The sequence below is a fragment of the Dipodomys spectabilis genome, unplaced genomic scaffold, assembly GCF_019054845.1.
Source record: "Dipodomys spectabilis isolate Male_0828 unplaced genomic scaffold, ASM1905484v1 ptg000115l, whole genome shotgun sequence".
NCBI classification, from domain to species: domain Eukaryota; kingdom Metazoa; phylum Chordata; class Mammalia; order Rodentia; family Heteromyidae; genus Dipodomys; species Dipodomys spectabilis.
The window spans coordinates 15413239-15428561 of NW_024870792.1; the positions used below are offsets into that span (position 1 = coordinate 15413239).

General features: G+C 36.2%; 1 protein-coding gene across 1 annotated transcript in view; it reads left to right on the forward strand.

Moving 5' to 3' along the window:
• Nucleotides 1-15323, forward strand: part of Ccdc141 (coiled-coil domain containing 141) — a 166238-nt gene that overhangs the window by 60937 nt on the left and 89978 nt on the right. The window contains exon 6 of the mRNA XM_042688394.1: nucleotides 5819-5935. Coding sequence (XP_042544328.1) covers nucleotides 5819-5935 — 117 coding nt within the window. The remainder of the gene's footprint in view (nucleotides 1-5818; nucleotides 5936-15323) is intronic.

The following is a 15323-nucleotide window of genomic DNA, read 5'->3' on the forward strand; positions in this document are numbered from 1 at the left end:
TGAAGTAATTTGAAGAGATTATCATCTTCCCTTAAGCATTTCTGCTAAGGTGATTTGAATTATTTATTGGTAGTTCCCTCCTCAGGCATAGTTTTAAATAAAGATTAAATAATAGGATCTGATCTTGGTGTGTAGAACAAAATGCAAGAAAAAAATCTGCAGTGGCAGTCCGATGCATCGCTTTGACTATATAAAACAGTTCTTCTTGTTATCCAAATTGTTTATCATTGGCCATCAGAGAACATTTTCTAGTCCTTGGATTCCCAGTAGTTTAGTTTATCTTTAGCATGCATCTCTTAGGAGCTGGGATTCTCAGTGCTTCCTCTCATGAGTCTCAGCCTGTTGTACAGTTCCTATCCAATGCAGCATTCCCACTGGGCCCCAAGGATGGCACGCAGGGCCTGAGTCTGTTAGAATTAAGTGCTGTAACTATAGCTTGTTGTTCTCCAAAATCCTTTATTACTGTAGATACTGTGAGAAGGAAAAATAAGCCTGAGTTCTGCCCATGGCATTTCTAACTTTGGAACTTTCCTTTTAATCTTTGTTTCAGTTTCTGTAACTAATAGCTCGCTGTTCTCCAAAATTCTTTGTTTCTGTAGATCGATACTATGAAAAGGAAAAATAAGCCTGAGTTCTGCCCATGGCATTACTGGCCCCAATTTTGGAACTTTCCTCTTAATCTTTCTTGGTTTCAGTTTCCTCATTTGTTGAAAAGGTAAATGTCTCAGTCATAGAAAGGATATAAAGAACAGATGATGTAACATTGTTTCTTTGTTTCTTTGTTTTTGTGCCAGTAGTTAGGGCTTGAACTCAGGGACTGGGCACTGTCCTGAGATTTTTGTCTTTGTCTTTTCTTTTTTTTTTCTTTTTCTTCTTTTTTTTATTGTGAAAATACTGTACAGAGGGGTTACAATTACATGAGCAAGATAATGAGTACATTTCTTATCAAGCATTATAGCCTCCTCCTTTGTTTCCCCTTCCCATCCCTTCCCATCCCCCCCCCACTCAATCCTCCCCACCCCCCCACCAAAGTTGTAAAGTTCGTTTTCGACATAACGACTTGTACATCTCACTGTTGCAATGGGTCTTTTCTCTCTTTCCTTCCTTCCTTCCTTCCTTCCTTCCTTCCTTCCTTCCCTCCTTCCTTCCTTCCTTCCTTCCCTCCCTCCCTCCCTCCCTCCCTCCTTCCTTCCTTCCTTCCTTCCTTCCTTCCTTCCTTCCTTCCTTCCTTCCTTCGTAAGTAATTGGAGATAAGAGACTCACAGACTTTCCTGCCCTGGCTGGCTTCAAACCATAATCCTCAGATCTCAGCCTTCTGCATAGCTAGGATTACAGGTATGAGTCACCAGCACTAGGCAACACTAATATTTTATTTTTTGGTTGGTCGTGTGGGGTGAACTCTGGGCCTGGGTACTGTTCCTGAGCTCTTCAGCTCAAGGCTAGCACCCTACCACTTGAGCCACAGCACCACATCTGGCTATTTTCTGCGTCTGTGGTGCTGAGGAATCAAACCCAGGGCCTCATGTATACAAGGCAAACACTCTGCCACTGAGCCAACTTCCCAGCCCAACATTAACTTTTTTTTTGACATTTTTATTGTAAAAATATTGTACAGAGAGGTTACAGTTACATGAGCAAGGCAATGAGTACATTTCCAAGGGAGCATTGTTGCCTGCTCCTTTGTTTTTCCCCTACCATCCCTTCCCTCCCACCTCCACAACTATACTCCCCCCCCCCCCTCACCAGTTGTAAAGTTTCAACATAGTGTCTTGTACATCTCATTGTTACAATGGGTTAATTTGTATCCCTATTTAAGCATTTTGTTTTTTCTCCTTCCCTTCCCCAAATTAGTTAAGTGTATATACAAGATGCAGGGCCCCAATATCAAATACAGTGAAAACAGGGGTTATACCATAGGGGAGGAAAAACACTAACATTCTTAATAAAACATTTTTAATATTTGAAGTCTATGAGATATCATGTCTATTTTACACTTAGAACCTGATTGGTTTGGAGTACTTTCCAGGGCCTCACTAGATATGGGTAGTTAATGGCTTTTGCAATGGGTGACATGAAGTCTACAATTAAGCAGATTTTTTTCTGATATCCTTCTTTAATGTTCAAAATAGCTCTTGGTTTATTTTTTAACATCCCTGATTCACCTTTGCATCTTCATTGGCTTCTGTTTCTACTTCTTGTAACCTTCTGATGGATGCCAGGCCACTCCCTCATACTCTCCCAAAAAATTTGTCCAATCCCTTTCTCTCCTAGGTAATATGTCTTATCTAATTCTCCTCTTCAAGACTATCTCTAACTGCTTGGGTGATCATAAGCATTGATTAGGTCAAGCTGAAAACGTAAGATATAAGAAAAAGAGGGGAGGAGGGGAGAGATGGGAAGGCAGGGATGGTAAGGGGAAACAAAGGAGGAGGCAACAATGCTTGATAAGAAATGTACTTATTACCTTGCTCATGTAATTGTAACCCTCCTGTCCCTCTGTACAGTATTTTCACAATGAAAAACTTATTTAAAAAAGAGGGGAAATGATTTGTATTACCTTCTTTTAATTAATTAATTAATTAATTAATTAATTAATTAATTTTTATCCTATCAATACTCAGAACCAATTTTTTAGTGTGCACTTTGAATGCCTTTCGTTCTTCTTTTCCACACCAACTGAAGGCTTATGGTTTTGCAAAACTATGTTCTAATGTATCATTTATGGTACTTACCACTCAGAACAGCAGCTGAGGTAATTTCAAAGCTTATTTAAAAAAGTGCACTTGGAATAACTATGCAGCTGTCAGAGGTAGCTACTTACTAGACTGAATGATTGATTTACAGGGTATGAGTCTTGTGGCTGGCTTGCTCTTGGTTATTTAGGGTGTCTTATTTTAGCCTGAGCAGAATTCTGAGAGCCCCTTTTTATGTATATGCCACAGCATGTGTGGTAAATCTGATCTATGAGGCTGTTCTTCCTAGAATGTGTGAATGCTTCATGATTAAATGGAACAGCCTTGTCTTTTTTTTTTTTCTAACTAGTGTCTAGCTAGTGTCTTTCTAACTATGTTTCCTTTTAATATGCTGTTTCTTTCTAAGGTACATCTACTAGTAAACATACTGAGATCCAAAGACTCAACCAGCTTTGACAGGCAGGTATACAGATCGGATATAGGTATACAGACTGAATATCATCACAGTTTTTGAACCATGTTATCTTGTATGGGATAGCATTGCCTTCTTGGAACAGTATCCTTTGAGGGCTGAACTAGATCAGCCAAATCCAGAGGATAAGGCCAGTTGAAAATCAGGTGAATTCATTTAAAAATCAAAACCATTCCCTCTCTTCTAGCTTTCATCACCACTGGCATGTGTTGGATGACAAGTTTTTGTGCACAAACTCTAATAGGATTAACTGAATGTTTGGATTACTCACCTGTTTGGGAAGATTAGTGAACACATGCTTATACCCATATTTCATTCACTCAGCTTCTATATTAACAGTCCCTCAAAAGAGCATTCTTGAGATTTCTAGGTTCTCCTACTTCAGCTAAGAATAAATTAAACTGACTTCAAATATCTAATAAAATAAATGATCTCTGAAAGTTATCTGTATTCACCATCCACTTCATTTCGAAGTATTTTTTAAATCCTTCCTCTGGCTGTATTTTTGTGTGGACTCACTGAAACTTTTGTGATGCAAGATGTCATTTGTTATACAAAATAAAATAATAATTTTATAATTCTTAATAAAATGTCCTCTGTGGGTCCTAATACACATATTATACCTATCATCCAGTAATACACATATTATACCTATCATCCAGTTTTATTTGTGATAGAATCAAAACAGACTGTTTTCAAGTAATTATAAATACACAAAATATAAAGTACATTAAATATAGAGATGACTCAATGGTTTATGTAGTGTACATAGATTATCAAATATTCTGAAGACATCAAGGTGCATTTCCTGGGAAAACAATGTAGAGTCACTATTATTCTTTTCTTTGCACAGAGGAAGGACTAAAATTCTGATTAACAAATATTTTCAATTTGTTGAAAGCAGGAGAAAGCCTGTTGGTCCATATTTTGTGATCCATTCTGAACTAGGAAACTGCTGTGAGCGGTGCAGACGTTTTGCTCATAATTGCCATTGTGATCTAACTCCTGTGTCACAAAGGGTCTTTTATCTAGATTAGCCTCTAATTTGGATTTCTGTAGTGTATGTAACTTTTGTGTGTAACTGTAGGCCTCAGCGCTCTTATTGGCCTCTTGTTTCACATATTCCCTTGTGTTACTGGATTTAGAAGAAGTCTCATGGTTGTTATAAACAGAAAAAATAAATAGAGACAAAGTATCAGGCTTGGGATAGTCCCACCATTTTGAATGGATGCTTTTATTCATCTTTGAACTTTGAAGTCAAAACTCCTGATTCCTGGGCTGTGAAATTTTAGTTTAGCTAGACAAGGTAGCAGGGGACAGTGGAAAGAACATGGATCTTGGAATCCTGTAGAATTGAGAGCAAATCCTGTTTCTGCCATTTACTGTGCAGCTCTGGATAAGCTGCTTAACTTACCTGAGACTCATTTTTATCACTACAATGATTATAGCATATTTCTCATCGAGTTGTCAAAAATCACAAAAATGAGTGAATTGTCTACCTTATAATTTTCTCTTAAGAATCACTAGTTAGGGTATGATTATGAGGATAATGCTGTATAGTACTTTCAGTGAAAATCCAACTCTCTTCCCTTAAATTAGCATGAGGAATATATATGCAGGAATCTTAAGTCATAGGTCTTAAGGGCTGGTGATAAAGCTTATATGAAGAGTGTTTAGCACCAAGGAGGCTCTGAGTTCTATTTATTGCATAAAAAAGGAAAAAGTGAGACAGACACAGAGAGAAAATATGTAATATTCTTTTCAACTTCTTTGATACTAATTGTTTTAACAATAAGTATTGTAAGTCACGTGTATAAGAATATGAGTTATGTCTTTAGCCACCTGTAAGGTCAATAGATTTTTAATATTTCTATTTGCTTTCTACATATGGGTTTCAGCAGTGGCAATAAACTAAGTGTTCTACTTTCTCTCCTTTCCTATATTTTCTCTCTCTCTTCCTTCCTTCCTCCTTCCTTCCCTCTCCTTTCTTTCTTTTTTCTTTTTCTCAGTGACAATTTTGGAGCTTAAACTCTGTTCCTGAACTTCTGTGCTCAAGACTAATACTGTACCCTCTTCTGGCCTTTTAGATAGTTAACTGGAGATGAGAGTCTCAAAGACTTTCTTGTCTGGTCGGTTTTGATCTGTGATTCTCCGATCTCGGCCTCCAGAGTAGCTAGGATTACAAAGTGTGAGCCACCAACACCCAGCTCATTTTCTTTTTCATAGTGGAAAATATAATTATGCAAATACTATTTTTGTCTTCATAGAGGTCTCTGTAACTACACTCTAATTTGTATTTGTGGCTAGGAAAGAAGGCATATTTAGAAAGAATGCTTGTTTTGTGGACTGAATGGGAGGGAACTCATTTGGTTCTTTTTGAAGAAAGTTTGAATCATTTTGTTTATGCTTTGTTATCTACTGAGTCTTTTCGTGCTTTTCAGGTTTACTTTGTTTCTCTTATAAATGTAGAGAATGAAAAAGAAAAAATTTAAAAAGCATTCAGACTAAACTAATCTAATATATATATATATGATTTGTTTAAAGAGAAGTTAAAGTAGCTAAAGTTATGAAATGTTGAGGAAATAATTTTAAGTCTTTCTTTGTTTAGCCAAATCATTCTAATTTTGATTTCTCTTTTGTTTCTTCTCCCTAGGTTACTAGTTGGTTTGAGAAAAACATAAATGATTTGCAGGAACAAGGTCTAGGTTCATCACTTTCAGATAATGAGAAGCTAATTTGTAAGCATGAAGAACTGATAATAAAAGCAAAGGTAAGGGACAGGCATGTTGAAAATGATTGAAAATGCATCACTTTCTCTGGAATATGTTTTCATGAGTGATTTAAAAGAGAAGTAAAAAAGTCTTTGAATATTTCAGCATTTATATACAAAAGATCCTGAGACTTTTCTTGGTACTATTGTTCATTGACTAGGCTTCAAAATAATAACTATACTTCTTGTATAGTTACTAACCGTGAGACACTGTTCTTAGTAGGTATAACAGAACAATAATTTATTTTTTATTTATTATTTTTTTTAGTTTTCCTCATTTTTTTATTGTGAAAATACTGTACAGAGGGGTTACAATTACATGAGCAAGAGAATGAGTACATTTCTTATCAAGGATTGTAGCCTCCTCCTTTGTTTCCCCTTCCCATCCCATCCTTCCCCCATCACCCCCATCTAGCCCTCCTCCCCCTCCCCTACCAGAGTTGTAAAGTTCGTTTCTGACATAAGGACTTGTACATCTCATTGTTGCAATGGGTCCATCTGTATCCCTATTTAAACGATTTGTTTTCCCCTTCCCCTCCACAAATTATACCGACATCAAATACAGTAAAAGCAGGGGTTATACCATGGGGGAGGGACATACAAAGCAACAAAGAAATAATCTTATAAATGTGTTAGAAACAATAGCATGAAAGAAAAAAAACATTTGAATACATATCTTAGGGTTCATTTCCCTAACATCAACTTATCTGACCTTCACCATTCTTCTTAATAGCTCAGGCTGTTGCGTGTCTTTCTGTTAGAAGATTAAATGTTGCTAATTAAACCTGGAAATCTGTTGTGATTTCTGTTTATTCCCACCATCTCATGACAATGTTTATCATTCAAATGTTTAGGGATAGGCATTGGTGACAATCACAGCCCCCAAATAAAAGCCAGTTGCTTATTTAGTGCTATTCTAAGACATGAAGAAGTTCATTCTAACCCTGGAAGAGAAGCTAGTAGCATTCAGCTAATTTGTGAGTCCATTTGATTGTGAACACCTGTAAAATCTGAAAGCATATTTTAAAACCTAGCTTTTACAAAACAGAGTAGTTTATGCCCTGTTGTACCAGGTAGAAAATAGATGCTGGGGAAATGAATGAATAAATAAATACATAATTGTGTGGAAAAGCAGAACAAAAGAGAGATAACAAATTTAGAAACTAAAGGCTTACTAGTTATATAAAACCAAGCATCGTGTTATCGTTTTATTTGCAGTATAAAGATTCTTTGGCTCTTTCTTTCCTCCTAGCTGGGAGGTCACACACTCTAGGGAATTTCTCTCACTTCCTATCTGTCCTCTTCTTCTGAGGAACTAAAACAACTCCTTATTCTTTTTCCAGATTGTTGCACAGTCTCTGGCTCAGAGGGATAGATAAAAGCATACTATATAAGAGGAGGTCTGAGGTCTCACACTACCTCTCCTAACAATTGTGTGAACTCTCACAACATGCCTAATCTTCTCTTTTTTTAAAAAAAAAGTTTATTGTAAAGATACTATACAGAGGGTTACAGTTACATGAGTAAGGTAATGAGTACACTTCCTATTGAGCATTGTTACCCCCTCCATTGTTTTACCCCTACCATCCCTTCCCCCCCTACCTTCCCTGAGGTTCTTTTTTTTTTTTTATTGTGATTAAGTGATTACATAATTTCCTGAATTTCACAGTATTATGGAATAATGATGCTCATTTAAAGTCACAAGTTCATTCTAACTTTCCTGGAGCAAATTGTCTATCACAGTCTATAACATATAACGGTGTACACATATACACCATACATGTGATCAGCAGCATGGGGATATTTAGTAGTGGTTCGACCAGATGAGTGGAAGTTCTTTGTTTCTTGAGTCCTGTTAGTTTTGTCGTATCACCTAACATTTTGGATTTAGCATCCACTCACCAGGGAGACCATGTACCCTTTGTCTCTTTGCTCTTGGCTTACCTCGCTCAACATGATTCCTTCTAGCTCCATCCATTTCCCTGCAAATGCCATCCATTATTTTGCCATTTCTAATGGCTGCATAATATTCCATTGTGTATAGATACCACAATTTTTGGATCCATTCATCTGTGGTGGGGCATCTGGGTTGTTTCCATATCCTAGCTATTATGAACAGTGCTGCAATAAACATGGAGGTACACATGTCCTTGTATATTGGTTCCTGTTGCAGAACAATAAATGATCACAAAACCCCAAAGGATAGGTAAAATTTACCTGTTCTATGGATCAAGCCAAACAGAGGCTTGGAGATGCACAGGAAATTGACTGATGTGATGTAATATATTGTCAGCCAGTGTTGATCCAGTTTTGTGCAATTCAATCCAGTTCTGTGCTAACTTTGTTTGTAAAAGCATCTATGCTAAGATCTCATTACACTATCACTTTTATGATATCCAGGTATATTTTAATTATTCTTACCTTGTATTTTCCTAATTTTTTAATTCAAATTTCTCAATTTTGCAAGAAGTCATGGTTACCAAACAGGCCATTATATTTAGGTGTATGAATGTGCAGAAAGGGAACCTCAGATTGCTGAAAATAAGATGAACAGCATGGCTCTTCTTCCATTGTATACTGTTCTTTGAAAATCAACTAATTTTAGTACATGTAAGGCCTATTAACATTATTTACAGGTTCTTCATATTGATCTGCAAGGGGAAAAAGTCCATGTATTAGACTGAGAACAGTAAATGCTGAAATACCTATGAAGACATAAAAACTCTGTACTATTAATCACTTAGGTTGGCAGCTGTAGGTTAGACTTCATCACAAAACTGGGAGACAATGAGCCAGCACTACTAGATGGTGTAAAAATGAGGAGAATTGGAGTTGATGGGGTGAGAGAGAGGCAGCAGATTGCATTCATTTGGCTTAAATCTTATCTCGTGATCTTGACATACTTCAGGGCTTTGGGTTTCTTGTTTCTGCTTTATCAGGTACTATTCTTTCTTAAAGGTATTCGAACAGTTTGACTTGAATATCTAAGTGGCTGTTAAAGGGTACAATTACAAATGATTATTGATATAGTAATGATCACTAATTTTTTCAAGTTCTTTAAGTTTTTTAGTTTTTTTAAAAGGCAATTTAGTTAGTTAATTTTTTTCCCATTGGAGTTATGTAAAATCTATTCTTTGTGTGTCAAACTCAATTTATTTTTGTTTTTTCTTTTTTTGGTACTTGGGATCAAATGCAGGATGTTGTACTTTCTAGACAAGCCTTTTGCCACTGAGCTACACCCCAGCCCCAAACTCAAATTTTATCCATGAATTTTTAATCAAAAATAAAAGAAATAACTCAAGGGGGAGGGGAGGGAAGATGGGAAGGGATGGGAAAGGGAAACAAAGGAGCAACAATGCTTGATAAGAAATGTACTCATTATCTTGCCCATGTTATTGTAGCCCCTCTGTATGGTATTTTCACAATAAAAATAAATAAATAAATAATAAAGAAATAACTCAAATTGCATAGCATAGCTACGTCCTTTTAAAATAATAGAAAAAAACAGCATCTACACAAAATTTGGACATACTTTGGGATTAACATGGACAAACCTTAGGGTTATTAAGAATTTTTAGGGATTTTTTAAATGCCAGTCCTGGAGATTGATTGAACTATGAACCAGGGTGCTGTCCTTGAGCTTTTTTGCTTAAGGCTAGTGTTCTACAACTTGAGCCATTGCTCCACTTGTGGTTTTTGGTGTTTTATTGGATATAAGAGTCTTACAGGCTTTGTCGCCTTTCTTGCTTTGAACCAATTCTCTGATCTCAGCGTTCTGAGTAGCTAGGACTACAGACATGAACCAACGATGCATAGCAGTCCTATAGATTTTTGTTCCAAAGGATGGTCTGGAGTTAAGATATATCTTGGTTCTAGTAGAGCATACTTTCTGTTATTGAGCTTCTGGTTTGCACAAATAGAAAAGCATATGGATATTCTTTCTATCATTATCCTTAACTGTCAGGCATACTAAGGAATATTATAGACCTCCTTTTTTTAGAGTACCTTGCATAGCAACATTGACAGGAAGTTATAGAGATTTCTCATTTACTTCCATCCCTTCCCTGTCTTCCAGTGTCCTGGTTAACTACATTCTACATTATATCTACATTTTAACATTTGTTTTAATTCGTGGAACTAAATGATATATCATTATCACCCCCAAACCCACTGTTTATATCAGTCTTTACTCTTTTTTTTTATTGTGAAAATACTGTACAGAGGAGTTACAATTACATGGGCAAGATAATGAGTACATTTCTTATCAAGCATTGTAGCCTCCTCCTTTGTTTCCCCTTCCCATCCCATCCAACCCTCAGTCTTTACTCTTGATACTGTATATTCTATGGGTTTGGGCAAATGTTGAAGCACATATATTTACCATTGTAGTACACAGAGTAATTTCATGGCCATATAAAATTCTCTGTGCTTTTCCTCTGTACCCCTCTTTCCTCTTAACTCCTGGAAACAACTAATCCATTTATAGTCTTCATTGTTTGTCATCATCGAATGTCATATTGTTGGAATCATATCACATGTAGTCTTTTCAAATTGATTTTTTTGCTCAGTAATAGGCATTTAAGTTTCTTCTATGTCTTTTCATGGCTGGCTAATTGATTTCTGTTTAGTGCTGAATAACTTTCCATTGTCTGGTTGTACACAGTGTATCCATTCACTTGCTGAAGGATATCTTGGTTGCTTCCAAGTTTTGGCAGTGATGAATAAAGCTGTGAAAACATCCGTATACAGGGTTTTTTTTGTGTGGGGACATAGATTTTTTCACTTGAAAATAATCAAGGAGTGTAATTTCTGGTTGATATAAGAAAATGCTTAGCTTTTTTAGAAATTGCCAACTCTTCTATAATAGCTGCATCATTTTGCATTTCTGCCAGTAACAAATGAGAGTTAGTATTGATCCATCCTTCCCAGCATTTATTTTCACGGTTTTGGATTTGGGCCATTCTAATAGGTATGTGTGGTCTGTCATTGCTAGTTTAATATGCATTTCCTTGATGACATATTAAGTGGAGTACTTTTTCAGTATACGAACCCTATATATCAACTTTGTTGATGTGCTGTTAAGGTCTTTCGTTCATTTTTTAAAATGAAATTGGCTTTTCTTTTTATTGTTGAGTAGAAATAGGTTTACCAAAAATGTGTTTATTGGGCTGAGAATGTGGCTTAGTGGTAGAGTGCTTGCCTAACATGTATGAAGCCTTGGGTTTGATTCTGCCATACCATATAAACAGAAAAAAACCAGAAGTGGAACTGTGGCTCAAGTGGTAGAGTGATGGTAGTCTTGAGCAAAAAGAGACAGTACCCAGGCCCTGAGTTCAAGCCCCAGGACTGGCAAAAAGAGTATCTTTATTATAGTAAGTAATTCACAGACACTTTCAAAGCTTTAAAGAAAAATAAAGACGGAATCTTTAACCAACTTTTTCATTTGTTCCACATGTAAACCTAGAGACACATAGCATATGCGATACTTCTTCTCCCACTTAAAATTTTTTTTTTATAAAATCTTGCCCTATTAATCTAATACTTTTAGCTGGACAATATTCCATTATATGGATGTAATTCAAATTTCAGGAATAAACATTCTGTTATATAAAGGAGTTGAATTATATTAACATCTCAGTAATACTTTTTAAAGGATATTAATTCCCAATAAGCTCCATCAAGTTGTAGACTGTGCTTTCCACTTAGCATTTGAACATCTCAGGACCTCATTCAGAAAAAAAATAAATGCTTCCCTATGCACTCAAGCAGTTTTAAAACCAAATTTTGTGTGGAAACAGAAAACCTTGTTTCTCTATGGTATTCTTGAGCTTATTTTCTAAAGGTAAGTGTTAGCTTTACTAGCTGAGAATTCCTGTTCTATGGTAGTTCTCACAAAATTTATACCCAGGCTGACCTGAAACTGTGATCATTCTATTGTTACCCATAGAATAGCTAGGATTATAGTTGTGTACAATCACACCTGACCCTGAAACATTCTTTTTTATTTTCCATACTAAGAAATCGGCCTGTCTCCATCTTAATACCATCTTTATAGATTACAAAACTGAATCTGTTATTCAAATTGGCTCAGTCAAATAGACATCAATATTCAAACACAAGCTGTTGGCAGAAGAGTTTACAAGAAAGAGGACTTGCAACAGTCTGGAATACTGCATAATCCATGGCAAATTAGTTATTCAAAGTTGGGAGGAGCTCTGAATCATAGGGGTTAAGAAGAAGGTCCTGGCATTGTGAATGCAGAAAAGTGGAGTAGTGCTTTGTGCTGGGGTGACCTAGGCCCAGCTTTTACGAAGGATAAAATTTGAGCAGATGGATGGAATATGAGTGGTTGGATAGAAGGGCTCTTCCCAGAAAGTAGAGTAAAGAAAGTTGTAATGAAACCTGTTTGTTTATGACAGGAGCTTAATGTCCCAGTAATAATTAACATAGTCAAGGGAGATTAATGAGAATTGTCTCAGAGATAGTAGGTAGATGCATGTACTTCCATAGTTTGGGAGGCAGAAGATATTCCTGAGGTAGTGGCACATGGACTTAGATGACCACAAAATTCCCTTTAGCCTTCAGATTCATTAAAAGAGAGAGGGTTATATTGCAGTATCAGTTATGCTTGTATGTAAAGCAATGACTATGTAAAAGATAATGATGTCTCAGAGATGTCCCAGAGGAGCAGAGCTTGGCTGGGGAGAATAATACCATGGCTTAAAAGGAGAGATAGCATCTTACCTCATTGAAATTGAACAGTCTGGCATTAAAAAGAATTTGATTAATGTCTTTATTGAGTACTTTTCTTTGGGAAGAAGATCCATTTTCTATTATTTCTTTGAGGTTGTCTTTGAGATTACCTCAGATAATCACTAAGCTTTCTATGCATGTACCTCTCCACTATGTTTGAAAAGAAACTGTATGTAGCATAGACTTAAAAAATAACCTAATTCATCATAAATCTTTTTCTTGGCTGCTATCTTGGTTTGCTAATTTTCCCTTTATCCTTCTTACATTCCAGTTTTCTCAGTTACCTACTTTAGAGGATTTAATATGTGTATTTAAGAACATCCCTTGGGCTAGGAAGAGTGCTAGCCTTGAGCTGAAGAGCTGAGGGACAGCGCCCAAGCCCAGAGTTCAGGCCTCATGACTGGACCTCCCCCCCCCCAAAAAAAATCCCTATTTCTAAGTATATAAAGTTACATGTTTTCAATTGCCCAAAGCTAGTAAGTTAGAGATTTTATTTCATTACTTCCCATAATACTGTTTGCATAGGTCTTTGTGTTTTCATTATGGTAACTCTAGAATGTTCTAGAATGTGACTCTACTGTTGGATCCCATAATTCTTACCTACACCCACATGCCTTTACCTTTCCTGATCACTGATCTGCTTCACTCTTCTTTCTACTACGCTTCTGCTATTCAGCTCTCCTGTCCAAGTTTTTCACTTTAGCGATTATATATGTCATGCTGAGTGTCTGGCATTGATTCTTCCTACATTTTTCCTGTCTCACCTACCTAATTCATTTCCTTATTTTGTTAAAGTATACTTTATCTTAAGTTTTCAGTCTGTTCAGTACATTGTTAATTTTAGTCTCTTTGATTTAGGTTTTATTACTGTGTTGCTTGTACTCATCAGATATTGTTTTTTCCCAATGATTGCTTTTCTCTAGGGATTAAAGGCTGGTTTTACTAGTAAGGTATGGGGGTGTGTGAAAGCCAGTATTCTAGCTGTCCCTTTTGGAGGTCTGAGGGAATGGTGTGTAGAACATATATGTTGTTAAGTTAGGACTCAGCTAATCTGGTATTGTCCCAGGTTAACATATATAAAAGAGTGTACCATTTGGACGACCTCTTGTGAGACTTGAATTCTACCCGGCTTATGTGGTGGAGAGTTGGGCAGATACACTAAGAATCAAATAACAGTGGTTACTCTTATATTAAATATCTACCTGGAAAGATTCCAGTGCTATTCTGATATCGTATTCTTCTCAGGCGGTTACTGGAGATACTATTTTCTATTATAAATAAATAGAAATCTATTTCTTTTCTATTATTTTCTATAAAGTATCAAATAATGACCAGTCAAATGGGAAGGAAAAGCATCAAATATAAGAAGTTCTCCCCAGCATCTATCCTACCTATGGCAGCTAATCTTTCCCAGTTAATTACATGCCCCAATTCTGAGACCCAACATTCTTTGTTCTCAAACTGAAGATTCTGTAATCCATAAGCCCAGCTCTTTCTTTGTTGTTTATTACAGAAAGAACTACTTGTCCAATTTTTGGACAAATGCAAATGAAAATATAGATGCATTTCTATAATAAATTACTGCGATTTTTCAGCACAGTGACAGTAAAGCATCAAGCCAAGCATCAAGCGATCTAACCTCAGGCCCGATACAATTTCACAGGTCAGCTGACTTTATAGTCAGCTTTACAGGTTAGGGGTATAAGGGAACCTAACAGCCTTTACTGCTTTGACATTTTCCTTAGCAACTTTTCTTAATCTCAGGTTTTCCTGAAACATAGGATAGAGAAAGGAAGAGTATTATGAAAAAAGGGCCATACCAAATTCTTATTCTTAAATAAAATATATTCTGGGAGTGATGAAGTACCAGGCACTATATAACAGGATATATCAATGTGGAAAAATAGGTTTAAATCCCTGCTGTGTCTCACAGTTATAACAGTGCACTTGACCTCTCAAGCTTTGCTCTTTTCATCATTAAGAAGAAACCTTGAAAATTCAAGGAGAAGATATTGTGAAAGCACTTACCTCTCCCCAGCCCTCCTCCCCTTCTACATCTCTAAGGTCAACTTTCCAATAGTTCTCATCAGTGCTTTTTCAACAATCTTATTTCCTTCTTTTTTGAAGAAAGAATCCAATTTCATATATTCTGAAAGGGGAAAGCAGAAATTGCGTTTTGGACTTTATGTGTGGGTTGAGAGGAAGATTAGAATGTCTCTGACAAAGAGTATTTCATAGAAATAAGGCACCAAAATGAGAAACAGTATTGATTCCTGTAACTAAGGACTCACAGAATGTAGGTGTCCCACAGCAAATCCACACAGGGTTCTGGTCGGTGTGGCTCAGCATCTGTCTATTTATCAGTACTTCCTACATAACGTCAAACTTGTCTCTATCATTTCCTGCTGGAATAAAATAATTTCTTCAAAATAAGAAATGCAGCAGCTTGCAGAGCTCTCAAAAATATGTGCCTATTCTGCACGTATTGAAATAATTAGATTAAAGGATTTTCAATAGAAAGTTTGACTATAATCATTTTAAACTATATCTTTATTACTAAATACAAGTGATTTTTTCCCTTTCATGTATATAACAGATAAAGAAGTAACAAGCATAGAAAATTATAAACCATCCA